This window comes from Gopherus flavomarginatus, chromosome 23 (genome assembly GCF_025201925.1).
Source record: "Gopherus flavomarginatus isolate rGopFla2 chromosome 23, rGopFla2.mat.asm, whole genome shotgun sequence".
NCBI classification, from domain to species: domain Eukaryota; kingdom Metazoa; phylum Chordata; order Testudines; family Testudinidae; genus Gopherus; species Gopherus flavomarginatus.
The window spans coordinates 384,158-407,362 of NC_066639.1; the positions used below are offsets into that span (position 1 = coordinate 384,158).

The window sequence follows — 23,205 nt, forward strand, 5'->3', positions numbered from 1 at the left end:
CCCCTTCCTGTGCTCCCCAACCCCCGTCCCCGCTCCACCCCAGAGCTAGGCGCATCCCCTTCCTGTGCTCCCCAACCCCCGTCCCCGCTCCACCCCAGAGCTAGGCGCATCCCCTTCCTGTGCTCCCCACCCCCCGCTCCACCCCAGAGCTAGGTGCATCCCCTTCCTGTGCTCCCCAACCCCCGTCCCACCCCAGAGCTAGGCGCATCCCCTTCCTATGCTCCCCAATCCCCGCTCCACCCCAGAGCTAGGCGCATCCCCTTCCTGTGCTCCCCAACCCCCGCCCCCGCTCCACCCCAGAGCTAGGCGCATCCCCTTCCTGTGCTCCCCACCCCCCGCTCCACCCCAGAGCTAGGCGCATCCCCTTCCTGTGCTCCCCAATCCCCGCTCCACCCCAGAGCTAGGCGCATCCCCTTCCTGTGCTCCTCAACCCCCGCCCCCCGCTCCACCCCAGAGCTAGGCGCATCCCCTTCCTGTGCTCCCCAACCCCCGCTCCACCCCAGAGCTAGGCGCATCCCCTTCCTGTGCTCCCCAACCCCCGCTCCACCCCAGAGCTAGGCGCATCCCCTTCATGTGATCCCCAAACCCAACCCCCGCTCCACCCCAGAGCTAGGCGCATCCCCTTCCTGTGCTCCCCAACCCCCGCTCCACCCCAGAGCTAGGCGCATCCCCTTCCTGTGCTCCCCAACCCCCGCTCCACCCCAGAGCTAGGCACATCCCCTTCCTGTGCTCCCCAACCCCCGCTCCACCCCAGAGCTAGGTGCATCCCCTTCCTGTGCTCCCCAACTCCCGCTCCACCCCAGAGCTAGGCGCATCCCCTTCCTGTGCTCCCCAACCCCCACCCCCCGCTCCACCCCAGAGCTAGGCGCATCCCCTTCCTGTGCTCCCCACCCCCCGCTCCCGCTCCACCCCAGAGCTAGGCGCATCCCCTTCCTGTGCTCCCCACCCCCCGCTCCACCCCAGAGCTAGGTGCATCCCTTCCTGTACTCCCCAACCCCCGTCCCACCCCAGAGCTAGGCGCATCCCCTTCCTATGCTCCCCAATCCCCGCTCCACCCCAGAGCTAGGCGCATCCCCTTCCTGTGCTCCCCAACCCCCGCTCCGCCCCAGAGCTAGGCGCATCCCCTTCCTGTACTCCCCAACCCCCGCCCCCCGCTCCACCCCAGAGCTAGGCGCATCCCCTTCCTGTGCTCCCCAACCCCCGCTCCACCCCAGAGCTAGGCGCAACCCCTTCCTGTGCTCCCCAACCCCCGCTCCACCCCAGAGCTAGGCGCATCCCCTTCCTGTGCTCCCCAACCCCTGCTTCACCCCAGAGCTAGGCGCATCCCCTTCCTGTGCTCCCCACCCCCCGCCCCCCGCTCCACCTCAGAGCTAGGCGCATCCCCTTCCTGTGCTCCCCAACCCCCGCCCCAGCTCCACCCCAGAGCTAGGCGCATCCCCTTCCTGTGCTCCCCAACCCCCGCCCCCCGCTCCACCTCAGAGCTAGGCGCATCCCCTTCCTGTGCTCCCCAACCCCCGCCCCAGCTCCACCCCAGAGCTAGGCGCATCCCCTTCCTGTGCCCCCCAACCCCCGCCCCAGAGGACAGACCAGACCCCGCAGCCCCTGGCTGCCCCAGAAGGGCAGGGGAGGGCCAGGCAGGTTCCCTTCTGAGGGGGCAGCAGGAGGGCAGCTGATGGAGCGACTCGGGAGCACCCCCCGTGAAGATACGGCTCAGCCCCCACCCGCCGGGATGGGTCCCCCCAAGCCCCCGGAACGGCCCCTCCAGCACTCACCGGCCAGGACAGGTTCCCCGAATTTATTGCCGTAGTCCGAGGCGCCATCGCTGGCCCTGAGGGCCACCTGCAGGGGGTGGGCGTACTTCTGGGGGTAGGGCAACGCCGGGTCCTCCCAGGGCAGAGCGTAGCCTGGGGGCAGGGAGAGACAGTCGGGGGGGCCAGCCTGGATGCCGGGGGCACCACCCCAAGGGCCGGCCGGCCGGGATCTGAACCCGCAGCGCCCCGGGACCAGGACCAGAGCAGGCGCCCAGCAGGCAGCCCCCCACGGGGACGGCTGGTGGGGAGGTGGGGGGGGGAGACCCTGTCCCCCAACCAGAGGAGACTGATCGGGGGTCTCCGCAGACAGATCCCCCCGCAGCCAGGGGACCCCGGGGCGGGGCGCCAGGGAGCGTGGCAAGCCAGGCACTGGCTGGCCCCTTTGCGGGGGCGTCCCGGGCACGCTCCGGTGGCAGCCCTTGGGGGGCAGGCCTGGCACAGGGGGGGCAGGCAGGGGACGAGCTCTCACCAGGGATGTGCAGGTTCCCGAAGCTGTACCCGGCCGTGCCGGCGACGACGTGGGCCCCGCGCCCCGTGCACTGTACGTCCCGGATCCGCCCGCCCGCCCCCGTGGCGGCACCGCTGAACGGGGCCACCCCTGGGGAGGAGACGGGGGTGAGAGCGAGTGGACACCCCTCCTGGGTACCCCCAAACCCCCCCCCAGTGCCATGCGCATGGGGGAGCAGGAAAAGCGTGTGGCATCCACCCCTCCACAGCCCACAACTGCACACACTGCCACCGCCCCAGAGCCCTGCCCCACGGACATCCCCTCCCCTCCCTTCACTCCCCCCCGCCCGGATTTCCCCCAGGGTCCCCCCTGCAGACTGCCCCACAACCCCCTGGCCACACCCCCATCCCACCCCACAGACAGCACCCATTCCCCTGCCCCCCGCACGGACCCGTGGGGAAGTTGTGGGTCTCTGCAGTGAAGATGACGTGCCGGGTCGACGTTCTCTTCTCGAAGCAGCTGGGGCGGGACGGGTCGCGGGGACACAGGGAGCACACGGCCCGGCCTTGGATTGCGCTGGGGGGAGAGAACCGGCCACGGCCATCAGCCACCGAGCCCCACAGCCACCCCCTGCCCCATGGGGGCGGGGGGACAGCATCCCAGCCACGGCCCCCAAACACAGAGCCCCACCCCATCCCTGCCCCATGGGGGTGGGGGGAGAGTATCCCAGCCACAGCACCCAGCCAGAGAGCCCCACAGCCATCCCTGCCCCATGAGGGTGGGGGGACAGCATCCCAGCCACGGCCCCCAGACACAGAGCCCCACCTCATCCCTGCCCCATGGGGGTGGGGGGAGAGCATCCCAGCCACAGAGGCCCCCAGCCATTCCTGCTCCATGGGGGCGGGGGGACAGCGTCCCAGCCACGGCCCCCAGACACAGAGCCCCACCCCATCCCTGCCCCATGGGGGTGGGGGGACAGCATCCCAGCCACGGTACCCAGCCACAGAGCCCCACCCCATCCCTGCCCCATGGGGGTGGGGGGACAGCATCCCAGCCACGGCCCCCAGACACAGAGCCCCACAGCCATCCCTGCCCCATGGGGGTGGGGGGACAGCATCCCAGCCACGGCCCCCAGCCACAGAGCCCCACAGCCATCCCTGCCCCATGGGGGTGGGGGGACAGCATCCCAGCCACGGCCCCCAGCCACAGCGCCCCACCTCATCCCTGCCCCATGGGGGTGGGGGGACAGCATCCCAGCCACGGCCCCCAGCCACAGAGCCCCACCCCATCCCTGCCCCATGGGGGTGGGGGGACAGCGTCCCAGCCACGGCCCCCAGACACAGAGCCCCACCCCATCCCTGCCCCATGGGGGTGGGGGGAGAGCATCCCAGCCACGGCCCCCAGCCACAGAGCCCCACCCCATCCCTGCCCCATGGGGGTGGGGGGACAGCATCCCAGCCACGGGCCCCAGCCACAGAGCCCCACCCCATCCCTGCCCCATGGGGGTGGGGGGACAGCATCCCAGCCACGGCCCCCAGACACAGAGCTCCACCCCATCCCTGCCCCGTGGGGGTGGGGGGACAGCATCCCAGCCACGGCCCCCAGACACAGAGCTCCACCCCATCCCTGCCCCGTGGGGGTGGGGGGACAGCATCCCAGCCACGGCCCCCAGACACAGAGCCCCACCCCATCCCTGCCCCATGGGGGTGGGGGGACAGCATCCCAGCCACGGCCCCCAGCCACAGAGCCCCACCCCATCCCTAGCCCAGAGCAAGTAAGAGTTTGAATGCAAGCCCAGCCGTCAGCCCCAGCCCCATCCCCAGCCCCACGGATGGGGGTCCCAGGCAGGCACCTGCTGTTGTCGGAGAATTTGATGACGTTGTTTGGGTTGCTGCTCTCCTGGGTGCGCATGATGGACCCGAACAGCGACTCTGCAACCTCCTTCCCGTCCACCAGGAGGCGCCCTTTGAAGAACCAGTGTCGGCTGTGCTCGCTGGGGGGCAGGGATGGGGGGTGAGACATGCACACGGGGGGCCTTGCCCTCTAGATGGGTGCAGCTCCCTCCTGGCCCCAGGGCAGGGACTGGCTGGCTCAGGGGGGCAGGGAATGGGGCAGGGGTCTGTCCCCTCTGGGGGGCACCGGCTGCCCCCAGCCCCAGGGCAGGGACAGGGACTGGCTGGCTCAGGGGGGCAGGGAATGGGGCAGGGGCCTGTCCCCTCTGGGGGGCGCTGGCTCCCCCCGGCCCCAGGGCAGGGACTGGCTGGCTCAGGGGGGTGGGAATGGGGCAGGGCCCTGTCCCCTCTAGGGGGCGCCGGCTCCCCCCAGCCCCAGGGCAGGGACTGGCTGGCTCAGGGGGGTGGGAACGGGGCAGGGCCCTGCCCCCCCCCATGGGCGCTGGCTCCCCACAGCCCCGGGGCAGGGACTGGCCGGCTCAGGGGGGTGGGAACGGGGCAGGGCCCTGCCCCCCCCGTGGCGCTGGCTCCCCCCGGCCCCGGGGCCGGTACCTGTTGGACTGGGCCAGGTCGAAGCACTCCACGCTGGTGGGGTTGCGCCCCAATCTCGTGAAGAGCTCGGTGTAGAAATCCAGGTCCCAGGAGTCGAAGGCCAGGCCTGCGGGGAAGGGGGGGCACAGACCTCTGACCCCCAGCACTGCAGGACATCGGGGGGCCGAACCCAGGCTGCCTGGGACGTTGGGGAGCCGCAGCTCTCACCCCACGCGTCGTACCACTCGCAGAGCCCCCGCGTCAACCCTGGGGTGCCCATCTCCCCCCCCACACCCCCAACCCTGGGGTGCCCATCTCCCCCCCAAACCCCGAACCCCTGCAGTGCTCAGCCGCTCCACCCCCACCATACCCAGCCCCCCCAACCCTGGGGTGCCCATCTCCCCCCCACACCCCCAACCCTGGGGTGCCCATCTCCCCCCCAAACCCCGAACCCCTGCAGTGCTCAGCCGCTCCCCCACCCCCACCATATCCAGCCCCCCCAACCCCGGGGTGCCCATCTCCCCCCCACGCCCCTAACCCCTGCAGTGTTCAGCCGCTCCCCCACCCCCCCACCATATGCAGCCCCCCCGAATCCCAGGGTGCCCATCTCCCCCACACACATGCCCCCAACCCCTGCAGTGCTCAGCCGCTCCCCCAAACCCCACCATAACCAGCCCCCACCAACCCTGGGGTGCCCATCTCCCCCCCACACCCCCAACCCCGGGGTGCCCATCTCCCCCCCACATCCCCAACCCCTGCAGTGCTCAGCCGCTCCCCCACCCCCACCATAACCAGCCCCCCCCAACCCCAGGGTGCCCATCTCCCTCCCACACCCCAAACCCCTGCAGTGCTCAGCCGCTCCCCCACCCCCACCATACCCAGCCCCCACCAACCCTGGGGTGCCCATCTCCCCCCCACACCCTCAACCCCTGCAGTGCTCAGCCGCTCCACCCCCCCACCATACCCAGCCCCCCCCAACCCCGGGGTGCCCATCTCCCCCCCACACCCCCCAACCCCTGCAGTGCTCAGCCGCTCCCCCACCCCCACCATATGCAGCCCCCCCGAACCCCAGGGTGCCCATCTCCCCCACACACATGCCCCCAACCCCTGCAGTGCTCAGCCGCTCCCCCTCCCCCGCCATACCCAGCCCCCCTCACCCTGGGGTGCCCATCTCCCCCCCACACACCCCCAACTCCTGCAGTGCTCAGCCGCTCCCCCAACCCCACCATACCCAGCCCCCCCAACCCCAGGGTATCCATCTCCTCCCCATACACGCCCCCAACCCCTGCAGTGCTCAGCCGCCCCCCCATACCCAGCCCCCCCAACCCCAGGGTATCCATCTCCCCCCCACACACGCCCCCAACCCCTGCAGTGCTCATCGGCTCCCCCAGCTGCCCCCCCCCCAAACCCCAGGACTCAGACCCCAGTCTGACTCCCATGATATCCACCCCCCCGATTAGTCCTGGTGCTCAGCGCCCAGACCCTTCCCACGTCCGCAGGTTCTTCCCCCCCATACCCAGCCCCCCCCAACTCCAGGGTATCCATCTCCCCCCCACACACGCCCCCAACCCCTGCAGTGCTCAGCCGCCCCCCCATACCCAGCCCCCCCAACCCCAGGGTATCCATCTCCCCCCCACACACGCCCCCAATCCCTGCAGTGCTCAGCCGCTCCCCCTCCCCCGCCATACCCAGCCCCCCTCACCCTGGGGTGCCCATCTCCCCCCCACACCCCCAACCCCTGCAGTGCTCAGCCGCTCCCCCAACCCCACCATACCCAGCCCCCCCAACCCCGGGGTGCCCATCTCCCCCCCACACCCCCAACCCCTGCAGTGCTCAGCCGCTCCCCCACCCCCCACCATACCCAGACCCCCCCAACCCCGGGGTGCCCATCTCCCCCCCACACACGCCCCCAACCCCTGCAGTGCGCTCAGCCGCCCCCCCATACCCAGCCCCCCCAACCCCAGGGTATCCATCTCCCCCCCACACACGCCCCCAACCCCTGCAGTGCGCTCAGCCGCTCCCCCAGCTGCCCCCCCATACCCAGCTCCTGGCTGGCTCTCTCCAGCGCGGTGCGGCCCCCCCCCAGCACATCCACATGCCAGGTGGGGGCCGGGCGGGCGGCCACGGCGAAGCTGCAGATTGGCTCCTCGTAGCGCTGCTCCGTCATCCGGTCACTGAGCACCCCCTCCAGGGCAGCCTCCTCGGCGGGCGTGGGGCACCGGGCGCACTGCCGGGGGGGGCGGTGTGAGAACGGGGGACTGTCTCCCCTCCCCCGGGGGAGCAAGGGAACCCACCCCTCCACATTGTGTAGGGGAAGCTACCACCCACCCCTCCCCGCTGGGGACAGGCAGAGGGGGCGCAGGGGGGCTGAGAACACGGACCCCCCACCCCGGGAGCAGGAAGAGGAGACAGACAGACCAAGCCCCCCCGCTCCCCGAGCTGGAGATCTGGGCATTGGGGAGGGGGGCAGCCAGCAGCCCAGGAACTCCTCCCACCCCACACCCCGTTAACCCCACACTGCTGGAAGCCCCCCCCAGGGGCCCCCCCCTCACCTGCAGCAGGTAGCGGTGGGAGAGCTCGACACGGTCCACGCAGCCCAGCCCCACGGCCCGGCACACGGACGCCACGTTGGTGGAGAACGCCGTGGAGAAGTTCAGCCTGCGCCAGGAAAGGGGTCTCAGCCCCGGAGACACGGCCCCAGCCCCACAGCTGCCCCTCCGCTCCACAGCGCCCTCGCCTATGCCTCTTACCCTGCCCCCTAGCACCGCCCTGGGGCCAGCCCTGTCTGCTGGGGGGGGAGTGCCCCTATGAGCCCTCTGCCCGCTCCCTGCCCCACAGCGCCTCACTGGGGCCAGCCCTGTCTGCCGGGGGGGGAGTGCCCCCTACTGAGCCCTCTGCCCGCTCCCTGCCCCACAGCCACCCCCCAGCGCCTCACTGGGGCCAGCCCTGTCTGCTGGGGGAGAGTGCCCCCTACTGAGCCCTCTGCCCGCTCCCTGCCCCACAGCCACCCCCCAGCGCCTCACTGGGGCCAGCCCTGTCTGCCGGGGGGGGAGCGCCCCCTATGAGCCCTCTACCCACTCCCTGCCCCACAGCCACCCCCCAGCACCTCACTGGGGCCAGCCCTGTCTGCCGGGGGGGGAGCGCCCCCTACTGAGCCCTATGCCCGCTCCCTGCCCCACAGCCACCCCCCAGCACCTCACTGGGGCCAGCCCTGTCTGCCGGGGGGGGAACGCCCCCTATGAGCCCCTGGCCCGCTCCCTGCCCCACAGCCACCCCCCAGCGGCTCACTGGGGCCAGCCCTGTCTGCTGGGGGGGAGTGCCCCCTACTGAGCCCTCTGCCTGCTCCCTGCCCCACAGCCACCCCCCAGCACCTCACTGGGGCCAGCCCTGTCTGCCGGGGGGGGAACGCCCCCTATGAGCCCTCTGCCCGCTCCCTGCCCCACAGCCACCCCCCAGCGCCTCACTGGGGCCAGCCCTGTCTGCTGGGGGGGAGTGCCCCCTACTGAGCCCTCTGCCCGCTCCCTGCCCCACAGCCACCCCCCAGCACCTCACTGGGGCCAGCCCTGTCTGCTGGGGGGGAGTGCCCCCTACTGAGCCCTCTGCCCGCTCCCTGCCCCACAGCCACCCTCCAGCACCTCACTGGGGCCAGCCCTGTCTGCCGGGGGAGAGTGCCCCCTGCTGAGCCCTCTGCCCGCTCCCTGCCCCACAGCCACCCCCCAGCACCTCACTGGGGCCAGCCCTGTCTGCCGGGGGGGGAACGCCCCCTATGAGCCCTCTGCCTCCTCCCTGCCCCACAGCCACCCCCCAGCGCCTCACTGGGGCCAGCCCTGTCTGCTGGGGGGGAGTGCCCCCTACTGAGCCCCTGGCCCGCTCCCTGCCCCACAGCCACCCCCCAGCGCCTCACTGGGGCCAGCCCTGTCTGCCGGGGGGGGAACGCCCCCTATGAGCCCTCTGCCTCCTCCCTGCCCCACAGCCACCCCCCAGCGCCTCACTGGGGCCAGCCCTGTCTGCTGGGGGGGAGTGCCCCCTACTGAGCCCCTGGCCCGCTCCCTGCCCCACAGCCACCCCCCAGCGCCTCACTGGGGCCAGCCCTGTCTGCTGGGGGGGAGTGCCCCCTACTGAGCCCTCTGCCCGCTCCCTGCCCCACAGCCACCCCCCAGCGCCTCACTGGGGCCAGCCCTGTCTGCCGGGGGAGAGCGCCCCCTGCTGAGCCCTCTGCCCGCTCCCTGCCCCACAGCCACCCCCCAGCGCCTCACTGGGGCCAGCCCTGTCTGCCGGGGGAGAGCGCCCCCTACTGAGCCCTCTGCCCGCTCCCTGCCCCATAGCCACCCCACAGCACCTCACTGGGGCCAGTCCTGTCTGCTGGGGGGGAGTGCCCCCTATGAGCCCCTGGCCCGCTCCCTGCCCCACAGCCACCCCCCAGCACCTCACTGGGGCCAGTCCTGTCTGCTGGGGGGGAGTGCCCCCTACTGAGCCCTCTGCCTGCTCCCTGCCCCACAGCCACCCCCCAGCGCCTCACTGGGGCCAGCCCTGTCTGCTGGGGGGGAGTGCCCCCTACTGAGCCCTCTGCCCGCTCCCTGCCCCACAGTGCCCCCTATTCACCTCCCCCCCCGGCACCGAGCCCCCGCTGAGCCCTGGGACGCACCGCGGCCCGATCTCCATCAGCAGGTCGGTGGGCGCTGGGCGCAGGAAGGACTCGGCAGCAACGTCTCCCGATTCCAAGGGGCAGCCGAAGAGCCAGTGCAGCAGCTGGGTCTCCTGGGGGCTGGGGGGCGACGCGCCTGCAGGGGAGGAATGGGGCTGTGTTACCCAGCAGGCAATGGGGCTGAGGGGCACCCCGATGGGATCTGACGCCCACTCCCAGCCTCACGACGGGGTCAGCCCACCGGAGCTTCCAGCCCAGTGCCCGGTCGCTGGCAGTGGCCGGAGCCAGCGGCTTCAGAGGGGATGAACATACGGGGCGATCGGCGAGCGACCCAGCCTGTGTCCACTCCTGGCGTCCGGCAGTCACAGGCTAGGGGGCTTGTGACCCGACCACCGTGGCTAACAGCCACGGATGGGCCAATTCCTTGCTGAGCCCAGCTACACCCCCGGCAGAGGTCCCCAGGCTGACTGGGTGCTGGGGGGAGAAACACTCCCTGTGGCTGTCTCACAAACAGATAGTTAGGGGTTAACGTCTCTCTTACCTGTAACGGGTTAAGAAGCTCAGTAAACCTGGCTGACACCTGACCAGAGGACCAATAAGGGAACAAGATACTTTCAAATCTTGGTGGGGGGAAGTCGTTTGTTTGTGCTCTTTGTTTTGGGGGTTGTTCGCTCTTGGGACAAAGAGGGACCAGACGTCCATCCAGGCTCTCCAAATCTTTCTGAATCAGTCTCTCATGTTTCAAACTTGTAAGTAACAGCCAGGCAAGGCGGGTTAGTCTTATGTTTGTTTCCTCAATTCGTAAATGTTCCTTTTTGCTGGAAGGATTTTACCTCTGTTTGCTGTAACTTTGAACCTGAGGCTGGGGGGCCCCTCTGGTCTATAGGAATCTGATGACCCTGTAAAGCATTTTCCATCCTGATTTTACAGAGATAATTTTTACCTTTTCTTTCTTTAATTAAAAGCTTTCTTTTTAAGAACCTGATTGATTTTTCCTTGTTTTTAGATCCAAGGGGATTGGATCTGGACTCACCAGGGATTGGTGGGGGGAAAGGAGGGGGATGTTAAATTTCTCCTTGTTTTAAGATCCAGGAGGTTTGGATCTGCTTTCACCAGGGATTGGTGGGGGGAAAGGAGGGGAATGTTAAATTTCTCCTTGTTTTAAGATCCAGGAGGTTTGGATCTGCTTTCACCAGGGAATTGGTGAAGTCCCTCAAGGCAACCCAGGGAGGGGAAAATTTTTGGGGAACAGAGAGTGCCCCAGACATGAGTTCTGGGTGGTGGCAGGGTTACCAGATCTAAGCTAGTAATTAGGCTTAGAAGTGTCCATGCAGGTCCCCACATCTGTACCCTAAAGTTCAGAGTGGGGAAGGAACCTTAACAGGCTGGTTTTAAACCTGCTGCCTGTTCATTTCAGTGGGTGACCCCCGGTTCCTGGGTTCTGTGAGCGGGTAAATAACACTTCTCTAGGCGCTTTCTCCACCCCACTCATGGGTTCACAACCCTCTGGCATATCCCTCCTTAGCCGGCTCTTTTCCAAGCTGAACAGTCCCGGGCTTTTCAATCCCTCCTCTCACGGATGCTGTTCTGTAGCCTTCATCATTGGTGCTGCCCGTCTCCGGACCTTTTCCAAGTCTAATTTTTGTGTTTTTTTTTTTTAAGACGGGGCAACCAGAACTGCACGTGGTATTCAGGGCGTGGCCGGACCATGGATTTCTAGGGGCAATATGATATTTTCTGTCCTATTATCTATCCTTTTCCTAGCGGTTCCTAACATTCTGCTCGCTGTGTGACGGCCACTGCACGTCGGGTGGAAGTTTGCGGAAAACTAGCCACATTGACTCCAAGATCTCTGTCTTGAGTGGCAACAGCTAACTTACTTTGTGTGCATAGCTGGGATTGGCTTTTCCAGCGTGCGTTACTTTGCGTTTATCAACGCTGAAATTCCCCTGCCAGTCTGATTCTCAGTCACCCAGCTTGGGCCTCACTGGAGCCCTGGGGTTGACTATTCTGAATAATTTCGTACCATCTGCACATCTTGCCCCCTCCTGGATTAGCCCTTTGTCCAGATCCATTACAAAGACGCTGAACAGAACTGGGCCCAACATCACGATTTACCCCTCCCCAAGCTGAAAACCAACCGTTTGTTCCTACTCTGTCTCCTCTCTCCGGTTATCGAGCCACGAGAGGACTTACCCCGTGACCGCCGGCTTTGCTTAAGAGCCTTGGGTGAGGGACGCTGCAAAAAGCTTTTGGAAAGTCCAAACGCTGGATCCCTCCAGCCCTCTGGCTTGTGCCTTTTGCTCCTTTCTCTTCACACTTTTTTAGCCTCCCGGATTACGCCTGTCCACGTGACATGCCAGAGTTTATTCCCCGTTCGATTTCCCCGTGCAGGATCGATTTCCCCGTGCAGGATCTGACTTTCACTTTCCGAAGGATGCCTTTTCGCCTCTAACCAATTCTTTTACCTTGTGGTTTAGCCACGGTGGCACTTTTTTGATTCTCTATGATTTTTAATTTGGGGCCAGACATTTAATTTGAGCCTCTGTTATGGTGGCTTTAAAATTGCCACGCAGCTTTGTGGGCATTTCACGGCTGGGACGCCACCTTCCCATTTCCTTGTCGCTAGTGGCCAGGCTGGGCAGGGAGGCAGCCCCAGGCTCTGGGTGTCCCTACACCCGAGTGCCAGAGGCTGGGAATGGGTGACAGGGGATGGGTCACCTGGTGATCCCCTGCTCTGTTCATTCCCTCGGGGGCACCGGGCACTGGCGGCTGCCAGCAGACAGGACGCTGGGCTGGATGGACCTTTGCAGTGACCCACTCTGGCCGCTTGTCAGACTTGCCCCACCTTTGGGGGGTGCCAGGACTAGCTGCTCCAGAAAGCTTCGTTGTTCGCCCCCCCGGCCATGTGCCCCCCCGTACCTGTCCAGCTGACGTTGTAGCACAGCTCCCGGTGCAGGGCGCGGACGCCCCCCAGCACGGCCTGGGCCGAGCGCAGCAGGGAGACAGGGACGCCCTCCGCCCCGGGGCGCTGGTAGTAGTGCAGCACCGCCATGGCTGGGTCCTGGGGGGGCGGGGTGGAGAACAGGGTCAGCACAGAGCCACAGTGCCCCCCAGCACCTCCCACAGCCGCACAGCCCCCCCAGTGCCCCCCAGCACCTCCATACATCACCCCCAGTGCCCCCCAGCACCTCCCACAGCCGCACAGCCCCCCCAGTGCCCCCCACTACACCCCCCACAGCCACACAGTGCCCCCACAGCACCCCTCCCCAGCTACATACTGCCCCCAGTGTACCCCCACAGCACCCCCCATACACCACCCACAGCGCCCTACATAGCCACAGTGCCCCGCCAGTGCCCCCCAGCACCCCCATGCATCACCCACAACACCGCTACACAGCCAGTGCCCCCACTACGCCTCCCACAGCCACACAGCGCCCCCACAGCACCCCTCCCCAGCTACATAGTGCCCCCCAGTGTACCCCCACAGCACCCCCCATACACCACCCACAGCGTCCCTACACAGCCAGTGCCCCCCACAGCACCTCCCCAGCTACACAGTGCCCCCCAGCACCCCCATACATCACCCACATCACCGCTACACAGCCACAGTGCCCCTCACTGCACCCCCCACAGCCACACAGCGCCCCTCCCCAGCTACACAGTGCCCCCCCACACACCACCCACAGCGCCCCTACACAGCCACAGTACCCCCCACTATGCCCCCCACAGCCAAGCAGCGCCCCCCAGCACCCCCATACATCACCCACAGCACCCTACATAGCCAGTGCCCCCCACTGCGCCCCCACAGCATCCCTATGGAGCCACACAGCATGCCCCATACATCACCCACAGAGCCCCCCCACTGCACCCCTATGCAGTCACGCAGCACTCCCATACATCCCCCATGCACTCCCCCAGCCACACAGCACCCCCATAACACCTCCCCAGCCACACAGCACCCTCGGATCCAACAGCATCCCCCATACCACCCACCATACCTCCATGCAACCCCCCACGTGCCCCCCATACATCACCACAGCGGCCCCCCACTGCACCCGTCTGCAGCCACACAGCACTCCCCACAGTAGCCGCATAGCACCCCCCACAGCCACAGCACCCCACATACACCACCCAGTGCCCCCCATGCAACCACCCACAGCCACACAGCACTCCCGTACACCACACACGTGCCCCCATGCACCCCCCAGACACACAGCGCCCCATAGCACCCCCCACAACAGCCCCATAGCACCCCCCATACACCACCCACGTGCCCCCATACACCCTCCACAGCCACACAGAGCCCCATGCAACCCCCACAGCCACACAGCGCCCCCATACACCCCCACAGCAGCCCCATAGCACCTCCCCAGCCACACAGCACCCCCAGATCCATCAGTATCCCCCATACCACCCACCATACCTCCATGCAACCCCCCACGTGTCCCCCATACATCATCACAGCAGCCCCCCACTGCACCCGTCTGCAGCCACACAGCATCCCCCACAGCCACAGCACCCCACATACACCACCCAGTGTCCCCCATGCAACCACCCACAGCCACACAGCGCGCCCATACACCCACGTGCCCTCATGCACCCCCCGCACCCGCACAGCACCCTCCACGTGCCCCATGCACCCCCCAGACACACAGCGCCCCATAGCACCCCCCAATAGCCCCATAGCACCCCCCCAATAGCCCCATAGCACCCCCCACAGCCACAGAGCCCCCCATGCAACCACCCACGTGCCCCCCATGAAACCCCCACAGCCACAGTGCCCCCATACACCCCCACAGCAGCCCCATAGCACCTCCCCAGCCACACAGCACCCCCAGATCCAACAGTATCCCCCATACCACCCGCCATACCTCCATGCAACCCCTCACATGCCCCCCATACATCACCACAGCAGCCCCCCACTGCATCCCTCTGCAGCCACACAGCATCCCCCACAGCCACAGCACCCCACATACACCACCCACAGCACCCCCATGCACCCTCCACAGCCACACAGCGCCCCCGTACACTACACACGTGCCCCCATGCACCCCCCAGACACACAGTGCCCCATTGCACCCCCCAATAGCCCCATAGCTCCCCCCATACACTACCCACGTGCCCCTATGCACCCCCCACAGCCACACAGAGCCCCCCATGCAACCACCCACGTGCCCCCCATGCATCACCACAGCGCCCCCCCCACTGCACCCGTCTGCAGCCACACAGCATCCCCCACAGCCACAGCACCTAACATATACCACCCACAGTGCCCCCCATGCAACCACCCACAGCCACACAGCACCCCCGTACACCACACACGTGCCCCCATGCACCCCCCAGACACACAGTGCCCCATTGCACCCCCCAATAGCCCCATAGCACCCCCCACAGCCACAGCACCCCCCATACACCACCCACAGCGCCTCCCATGCAACCCCCACGTACCCCCATGCAGCCACCCACAGCCACACAGCACCCCCATACATCACCCATGTGCCCCCATGCACCCCCCACAGCCACACAGAGCCCCCCATAGCACCTCTACAGCCACAGCCTCACCCATAGCACCCCCCACAGCCAGAGCACCACCCATAGCATCCCCCATGCACCCTCCACGTGCCCCCATGCACCACCCAGACACACAGCGCCCCCATAGCACCCTGCCACAGCAGCCCCACAGCACCCCCCACAGCCACAGCACCCCCCAAACACCACCCACAGCGCCTCCCATGCAACCCCCACGTACCCCCATGCAACCACCCACAGCCACAGAGCCCCCCATGCACCCACCCATGTGCCCCCCATGCACCCCCACGTGCCCCCATGCAACCACCCACGTGCCCCCCCATGCACCCCTCCCCCCGCCGCACGCTCCCAGCCCCGCCACGCGCCCCACCGGCCCGGGACGAGTTTGCCGCGCGCGGGCCGGTCACCAGGGCGAAGGTCACGCGCAGGCCTGCCGGGCGGGGGGGGGGGGGGGGGACGCCAAGGGCCGGGTTCCCCGGAGCATGCGCAGTCCCCGCGGCTGAAGCCACTTCCGGGCTCCCTGCCCTTTCCCTGCCCTCAGAGCCTGGGGCTGCTGTGACGGGGGGGCAGGGTCTGAGCGGGGGGCAGGGCTGCCCAGGGGATTCAGGGGGCCTGGGGCAAAGCAATTCCAGGGGCTGCTGCCTCGAAAAAAAAGTTGCAAAACTTTGGAATAGTCCACTCCCGTGGGGGGGGGCCCTGTGGGGCCGGGGCAAATTGCCCCCCCAGGCAGCCCTGGGGGGGGGGGTAATAGGAGCCTGTATAAGAAAATAACCCAAAATTGGGACTGTCCCTATAAAATGGGGAGCGCTGGTCTCCCCAGCTGCCCTGTGGTTCCCGCCAGCGCTGGGTCAGGCAGGGCACGAGAACCGGAACCGGAGAAGGGAAATGTTTGTGTGGTGCTGGCACTGAACGCGCTACTGTCCCTAAAAGCCACAACATTTCACCCTCCGGCACCATTGCGGACTGCGTAACGGGCCCGAGCAAACAACTGCAACAGTCAGCAGCGACCCCCTAACAGCTAGTAACCTTACAATAGCTGGCAACCATTCGGAGAAATTGGACACCTCACGGACACAGCCTGAACTTTTAAACTGTCTCCCCTTATCGGACTGAAGGCAGTTAAAGCTGGTCCTAAGCCAGTTTTTGCTGAGCAGATTGCAGAAGTGCAGGGTTTGCTAACCACCAATCAAATGCTAACACGACCGAAGCCTGTGTGAGCGTGTATAAAAAATTCTTGGTTTTTGTATAAAGTAGAGTTTTTTTGTACCAAGGTACAAAACTCTCTTCTGCAAAATAAAGCAACCTTTCCTTATCCTTGTCTGGCTGTTATCGGCTCTCAGCTGGGTGGACCCAACATTTTAATAACACTAAGAACCAGCGACGCTGGGGAAGGTAACAGAACTGAACTTGGGAAATTTGGTAGAAAGTAGATTGCACGGCTTGCATCGTTGGCAAGCAGAGCTGCATTTGTAATCCTTTTTTTTTTTTTTTTCAATGAACTCCGAATGGAATTGTGCAAAGTGATACCGGATTGCTTCCTTTCAATACACCAAAGAATTGGGATGTTGTGGCACAGTATCAGAGGGGTAGCCGTGTTAGTCTGGATCTGTAAAAGCAGCAAAGAATCCTGTGGCACCTTATAGACTAACAGACGTTTTGGAGCATGAGCTTTCGTGGGTGAATACCCACTTCCTCAGATGCATGTAATGGAAATATCCAGGGGCAGGTATATATATGCTAGCAAGCAAGCTAAGAGATAACGAGGTCAGTTCAATCAGGGAGGATGAGGCCCTGTTCTAGCAGTTGAGGTGTGAAAACCAAGAGAGGAGAAACTGGTTCTGTAGTTGGCAAGCCATTCACAGTCTTTGTTCAATCCTGAGCTGATGGTGTCAAATTTGGCACAGTGTTTTCCATTGTTATACTTTGGGATTGTCTCCAAGTGCTACACAACAGGTGTCAAAGACAGCTGCGTAGCAGGGATACAATTTCCTGTGTTGTGGCTTTTCAATCCATTTAATGCACACACCGGAAAATGGAACTCCAGTGCGAGTCTTGAAATTCTGAGGACTGCAGTTTAAAAAGAAAATGCCAGTCTGAAACATGTGTTATGTTGGTGATGTAAATTTAAAGAATATAATCTGTAGTGTTTTAATCAAGGAATTCACAATATGATTTTTTCTTGTGCATTAGTGAGACATTTATCTGCATGCAATGTTTTGAACAATCAGTATAAAAGTGTTTAAATTACGGTATTGACAATAACCTATGTGTATGTATTTACACTTACAGATCACAGTAATGGAAACAAAAGGATTTTAAGAATTGACCCCTTGTGTGATGAGGGGAGATATGAAAGAACCTTCCTGAGGAATTAACATAAGAACGGCCAGACTGGGTCAGACCAAAGGTCCATCTAGCCCAGGATCCTGTCTGCCGACAGTAGCCAAGGCCAGGTGCTTCAGAGGGAATGAGCAGAACAGGGAATCATCAAATGACCCATCCCCTGTCACCCATTCCCAGCTTCTGGCAAACAGAGGCTAGGGACACTAATTGGAGGTGAATTTTTTTTTCAGAAATTTATTTTCATAGTTTACATGTAGGGTTAGCATGAGACTGTTTTCAATCAATATAACCACTAGCTTTTAGAGTGAGTGAGAAGGTGTCATTAGCAACATCGGTCAGAGCAGATGAGGTATCAAATAATATGAAACCAAGGCTGTAAATATGAGCATTGTCGCGGCAACTATTCATTAAACAGAAAACGTGTCGACTGCGACACTCCCTGCACATTTCAGACCCTTCGTCTACCAAGACACTGGAAAATTCCCAGTGGGACTTTGGGAAACAAACATTGTGGAACGGAAGATGGGCAGAACTGTGGGCCACTCATCCCAAAGGGATTCCATGCCACATGCCAATGCCATGTCATTACGATATGTTTTCTAATTAGAAGTGTTCATTTGCAGAAACGTATTTACAGCATAAAGACATCAGTTCTGTAGAAACCACACAAGAGGCTCTAACTACATTTAGAAGAAAAATAACAATTCTTTTGATACAAGAGTTAGATCATAACTTTGTTACGTAAACCTGGTGAACCCATCGGATATGGGAAGAAGAGTGGAAGAACGTCATATCACAGTTCTCTGAATACACCTACAGCGGGATAAGTCAGGTTTGGTTCTGTAATGGTGACTCTGTATGAATAACGGCTCTCAGTAGTGGAGGGGGTGAATGGTTGATATTGACAGAGCAGTGAAATCTAATTATAATTATATCTATAATTATATTGTATTCATTATAAATATATTAAATCATTATATCCACCAGCAGTAAACTACAAGTTTGAGAAACAGACTGGGGTACCAAATATGATTTAAAATATGACCCCCACACAAGAAAAAAAACATATTTGCAAACCAGGCACTTAATTGAAATAATTGACATTATTCTATTTAGAGTGTTGGTCACCATGTAGTCATCAGTTGAGTACGTTATCCTGATTTTTTCTGAGCTCATGGAGTACTGCATGCATTGCAACCTTCTTACTTGTGAAACAGAAAATGAAGATTGCATGATGGTAAGAAACACAACATTGTGTCCAAAACACACCCCATACATTGGAGCAGATAAGTGAGGAGAATAGGATTGTAGTATCCTACAGGCCAAAAGTCACGGCCCAAGATTTAGCCAGTTGCACGCTGACCAAATGGAATAACTCACCTAATTTCATATTAGTAAATATTCCCACTGCTGCGGCTAGTCCTATCCTGACTAATGACGATATGTTCAAGGAATACGATTTTATCCATTTGATGAAGGAATTGAAAATATATTTCACACGATTAGTTCTGTGATTTCGTTTGCCGCTCTAGTACGTCTTAAAGGTCCAGGGTGACTCCAGTAAGACGTGGGCGTGGGTGCCCTGCCTTCCAGGAGGAACTAATGAAGAAAACCTAGCAGAGAAGAAGGAAGCGTATAGCTGCACGAAGTGCGCATAGTTCGGCTGTTTACCAAACATGTAAATTGTACATTGTTTTGCTAAGAGACCTATTGTGGTTTTCTGGGAATAACGGAGTTAGCATGTAAATGTGTAATAGAGACGTTACATTTGAACGTCCACTTCAGGAAAGAAAAAAGTGTGTCAGTTACTCCGTATCAATACATACGTTTAGACAGGGGTAGGCAACCTACGGCACACGTGCCGAAGGCAGCACACGAGCTGATTTTCAGTGGCACTCACACTGCCCAGGTCCTGGCCACTGGCCGGGGGAGCTCTGCATTTTAATTTAATTTTAAATGAAGCTTCTTAAACATTTTAAAAAACCTTATTTACTTTCCATACAACAATAGTTTAGTTCTGTGTTATAGACTTATAGAAAGAGACCTTCTAAAAACATTAAAATGTATAACTGGCACACGAAACCTTAAATCAGAGTGAATAAATGAAGCCTCGGCCCAGCACTTCTGAAAGGTTGCCGACCCCTCATTTAGATGCTTCTTTCTGAAAAAATAGGGACCCAGAAAGCTAGCTAGTCTTGTTTCTATACCTTGTTACCATAATAAAGTTTTAAAACTTTGAAAAATACCTCCCTTTACTTGTGTCACATTGCAAGGGAGATTTCCGAATTATAGCAAATGAACCGTGCATCACGGTTTCCTACCGCTCACCTCTGCCATCCCGTGGTCTAGGAAAAGCTGAGTGTGACCCAATGAGAAAGGGGAGAGGCAGCTAATTGTGACGAGGCAGCGAAAAGTACAGGGGTACTTGTCAGCACAAAATCGGTCACCAGTGGGCTTTGACACTACACGCCCCCGGCTGGTGGGAAGGGCAGACGGCGGCTGCTGCGGCCATGCAGCCATGTGCTGGAGGAAGGTCAGCTGGACCACGCGCCAGGGGGGCACCCTGGAGGGAGAGGGAGCAGGGGGCTAGGGCCGCGAGGGAGTGCAGGGGTATCACCGAGTGCGGGGGAGTCAGGGCCCTGCACCCCCCACTTCCTGCTATTCACCGGGACTCTCAGCCAGCCGGGAAAACAGAAGGTTTCTTAGCCGACGGGAACATGGTTTAAAACAGAGCTTGTAGGTACAGAGACCAGGACCACTCAGTCAGGAACATCTTGGGGCCAGGGAGGCCAGACCCCAGGTCTGGGCCCCCTCCGCACCATTTCCCCAGCCAGCGCCAAAGTGGAACTCGCCAGCCCCTCCTCTGGCCTTCGTCCCTTTCCCGGGCCAGGAGGCCCCTGATCTCTTTGTTCTCCAACCCCTTCAGTTGGCACCTTGCAGGGGATGGGCTCAGGCCATCGGCTGCCAGCAGACAGGGTGTCGGCCATTCTCTTTGCAGACGGCATCACACTGGCCCTCCCGGCCTCTGCAACAATCACACCCCTCATCCCACCATCTAGATACTTAAGAACTGCACTGGGGAAACTGAGGCACCCACACCCTATTCAGAGAGAAAACATTAAGAACATTCCCACCTGGTCACATCAGGGGTTAGGGAAGCGCAGGGTTAACGGGGAAGCGGGCGCAGGCGAGGAGTGGATTTATACCTGCATGTCCTCAAGGGAGGTTTAAAACAGATTGGTGACCCAGCGTCTGCAGATTTTGAGGTAAAATCTTGATCAGCGCAGGGCTGTGTGTCTCAGCCATCAGGGAAAATGCTGCCCAGGGACACCCAAGGGAAGAGGCTCCTTCTTCGGCCAGGTGCTGGGTGGCTGTGAATGAGCCTGCAAAGCACCCCCTGATCTCTGACTTGCGGGGGAACCTTCCCTTCATTCCACATACACATTCTGGCAAGATGAACTGCTCTAGCTTACACTCTTATAATACCTTTCACTTCCTCTGTGAATTACATCTCCCACCGTCCCTCGCAAGGCATCATCATCCCCCTTTTCTATCCGGGGAAACTGAGGCACCAACACGTAGGAACTGCCCAAGAGCACAAAGGACGCAAGTGGCAAACCTGCAGGGCCACAGCCAGGGTGGGGTCGAGATGCCACAAAGCCGCAGGGGTGGAAAAATGGGGCAGAAAATGACCCCCCAGAAATGGTAGCGGGCACATATATGCTTTTTCTGCCCGGGTGCTAAATGCCTAGTTACGGCTCTGACTCGTCCCCGGGGCCCTGGCCAGGCGGGAAGCCAGGACACCAGCCCTGCTCCCCACTCGCTCAGACGGGCGCGCAACCCTTTGCCAGGTGGCTGCAGGCCAGTTCGAGCAGGGATGGGGCTCGTCTCTCAGGCAAGGGGGGGACTGGCGGGCTGGGGCTCCCCCGTGATCCCGGCCCATCCTCCCCCCAGCACTGGCAGCCCAGGTACCGCTCCAGGCCAGGCGAGAGAGGGAGTGAGAACACACCTCTGGGTGTGTGAATGCATGCCCCCTCCCGCGCCCCCCACAGTGAAATGATGCCTATAGGTCCAGGGCTCCCCACAGCAGCCCCGACTCCCAGGCATCTCTTACCACGGCCTGGGAGGAGCAGGTGGCAGGTCTCCCTGGTGTGCCCAGAGCCCCAGTAAATCTTAATCTGCCTCCGTGGACACAGGAGGAGCCTGACTGGATCTAAGTGGAAAGGTTTCCTGGCCACGCCTGGCCAGTTGACAATCCCACCTGTCTCCTTGGGTGGGGATTGGGCAGGGTCCCCCGTAGGGTGCAGTTTCTGCCACCCCGGCTGTAAGGAGCAGGGGATTCCAAGCAAAAATAACCAGCCCCCCCATACACATGGGGTGGGACAACTGGGACCACCTGCGGTCACGAAAGAGGCTTTGCTGGATCACCCTGGTTGACCAGAAGCCAAACACAGCCCCGTTCAGGCACGCCAGCCCTTAGCTCCCATCCACACGAGCAGCTGTCACATAGCGAGAGGTTACTGAAAACCCACACGTGAGGGGCTTACTAAGCCCTACGGATGAGACACTGCCCCCCAGACTGTACCGGTGCGTGACGCGGATGTGGACTTTCCGTCAGTAGCCCGTGGCAGGAGCAAAGTTCCCTCTCATTCGTTACTCAGGGTGCGGGACGCGGGCTCGGGGTGGGGGTGAGAGGGAGGGTGCGGGCTCTGGGGTGGGGCAGGAGATGAGGGGTTTGGGGTGTGGGGGGCTGAGGGCCCCGGCTGGGGGTGCAGGCTCTGGGGTGGGGCTAGGGATGAGGAATTTGGGGTGCAGGAGGGGCTCAGGGCTGGGGCAGAGGGTTGGGGTATGGGGGGCTGAGGGCTCACGCTGGGGGTGCAGGCTCTGGGGTGGGCCCAGGGATGAGGGATTTGGGGTGCAGGAGGGGCTCAGGGCTGGGGCAGAGGGTTGGGGTATGGGGGGCTGAGGGCTCACGCTGGGGGTGCGGGCTCTGGGGTGGGGCAGGAGATGAGGGATTTGGGGTGCAGGAGGGGCTCAGGGCTGGGGCAGAGGGTTGGGGTGTGGGGGGCTGAGGGCTCCGGCTGGGGGTGCAGGCTCTGGGGTGGGAATGGGGATGAGGAATTTGGGGTGGAGGAGGGGCTCAGGGCTAGGGCAGAGGGTTGGGGTGTGGGGGGCTGAGGGCTCCGGCTGGGGGTACAGGCTCTGGGGTGGGGCTAGGGATGAGGGGTTTGGGGTGCAGGAGGGGCTCAGGGCTGGGGCAGAGGGTTGGGGTGTGGGGGGCTGAGGGATCACGCTGGGGGTGCAGGCTCTGGGGTGGGCCCAGGGATGAGGGGTTTGGGGTGCAGGAGGGGCTCAGGGCTGGGGCAGAGGGTTGGAGTGTGGGGGGGCTGAGGCCTCACGCTGGGGGTGCAGGCTCTGGGGTGGGCCCAGGGATGAGGGGTTTGGGTGTGGGAGGGGGCTCAGGGCTGGGGGAAGAGGGTTGGGGTGTGTGGGGCTGAGGGCTCCGGCTGGGGGTGCAGGCTCTGGGGTGGGGCTAGGGATGAGGGGTTTGGGGTGCAGGAGGGGCTCAGGGCTGGGGCAGAGGGTTGGGGTGTGGGGGGCTGAGGGATCACGCTGGGGGTGCAGGCTCTGGGGTGGGGCTAGGGATGAGGGGTTTGGGTGTGGGAGGGGGCTCAGGGCTGGGGCAGAGGGTTGGGGTGTGGGGAGTTGAGGGATCCATCTGGGGGTGCAGGCTCTGGTGTGGGCCCAGGGACGAGGGGTTTGGGTGTGGGAGGGGGCTCAGGGCTGGGGCAGAGGGTTGGGGTGTGGGGGGCTGAGGGCCCCATCTGTGGGTGCAGGCTCTGGGGTGGGCCCAGGGATGAGGGGTTTGGGTGTGGGAGGGGGCTCAGGGCTGGGGCAGAGGGTTGGGGTGTGGGGGGCTGAGGGCCCCATCTGGGGGTGCAG

At 62.6% G+C, this 23,205-nt stretch overlaps 1 protein-coding gene across 6 annotated transcripts in view; it reads right to left on the reverse strand.

Moving 5' to 3' along the window:
- PFAS (phosphoribosylformylglycinamidine synthase) overlaps positions 1–23,205 on the reverse strand; it is a 48,545-nt gene that overhangs the window by 25,051 nt on the left and 289 nt on the right. For 2 of the 6 annotated variants that reach the window (XM_050932724.1, XM_050932725.1), the window contains 9 exons: positions 12,310–12,451; positions 9,388–9,523; positions 7,295–7,400; positions 6,783–6,969; positions 4,764–4,869; positions 4,112–4,252; positions 2,711–2,835; positions 2,281–2,409; positions 1,773–1,904 (listed from right to left, as the gene is read on the reverse strand). In XM_050932724.1, coding sequence (XP_050788681.1) covers positions 1,773–1,904; positions 2,281–2,409; positions 2,711–2,835; positions 4,112–4,252; positions 4,764–4,869; positions 6,783–6,969; positions 7,295–7,400; positions 9,388–9,523; positions 12,310–12,442 — 1,195 coding nt within the window. In that variant the 5' untranslated portion in view covers positions 12,443–12,451. Of the gene's footprint in view, positions 1–1,772; positions 1,905–2,280; positions 2,410–2,710; positions 2,836–4,111; positions 4,253–4,763; positions 4,870–6,782; positions 6,970–7,294; positions 7,401–9,387; positions 9,524–12,309; positions 12,452–15,289; positions 15,367–15,983; positions 16,091–23,205 lie in introns of those variants that run through there. The other 4 variants (XM_050932723.1, XM_050932720.1, XM_050932721.1 and 1 more) reach the window with 4 other exon arrangements.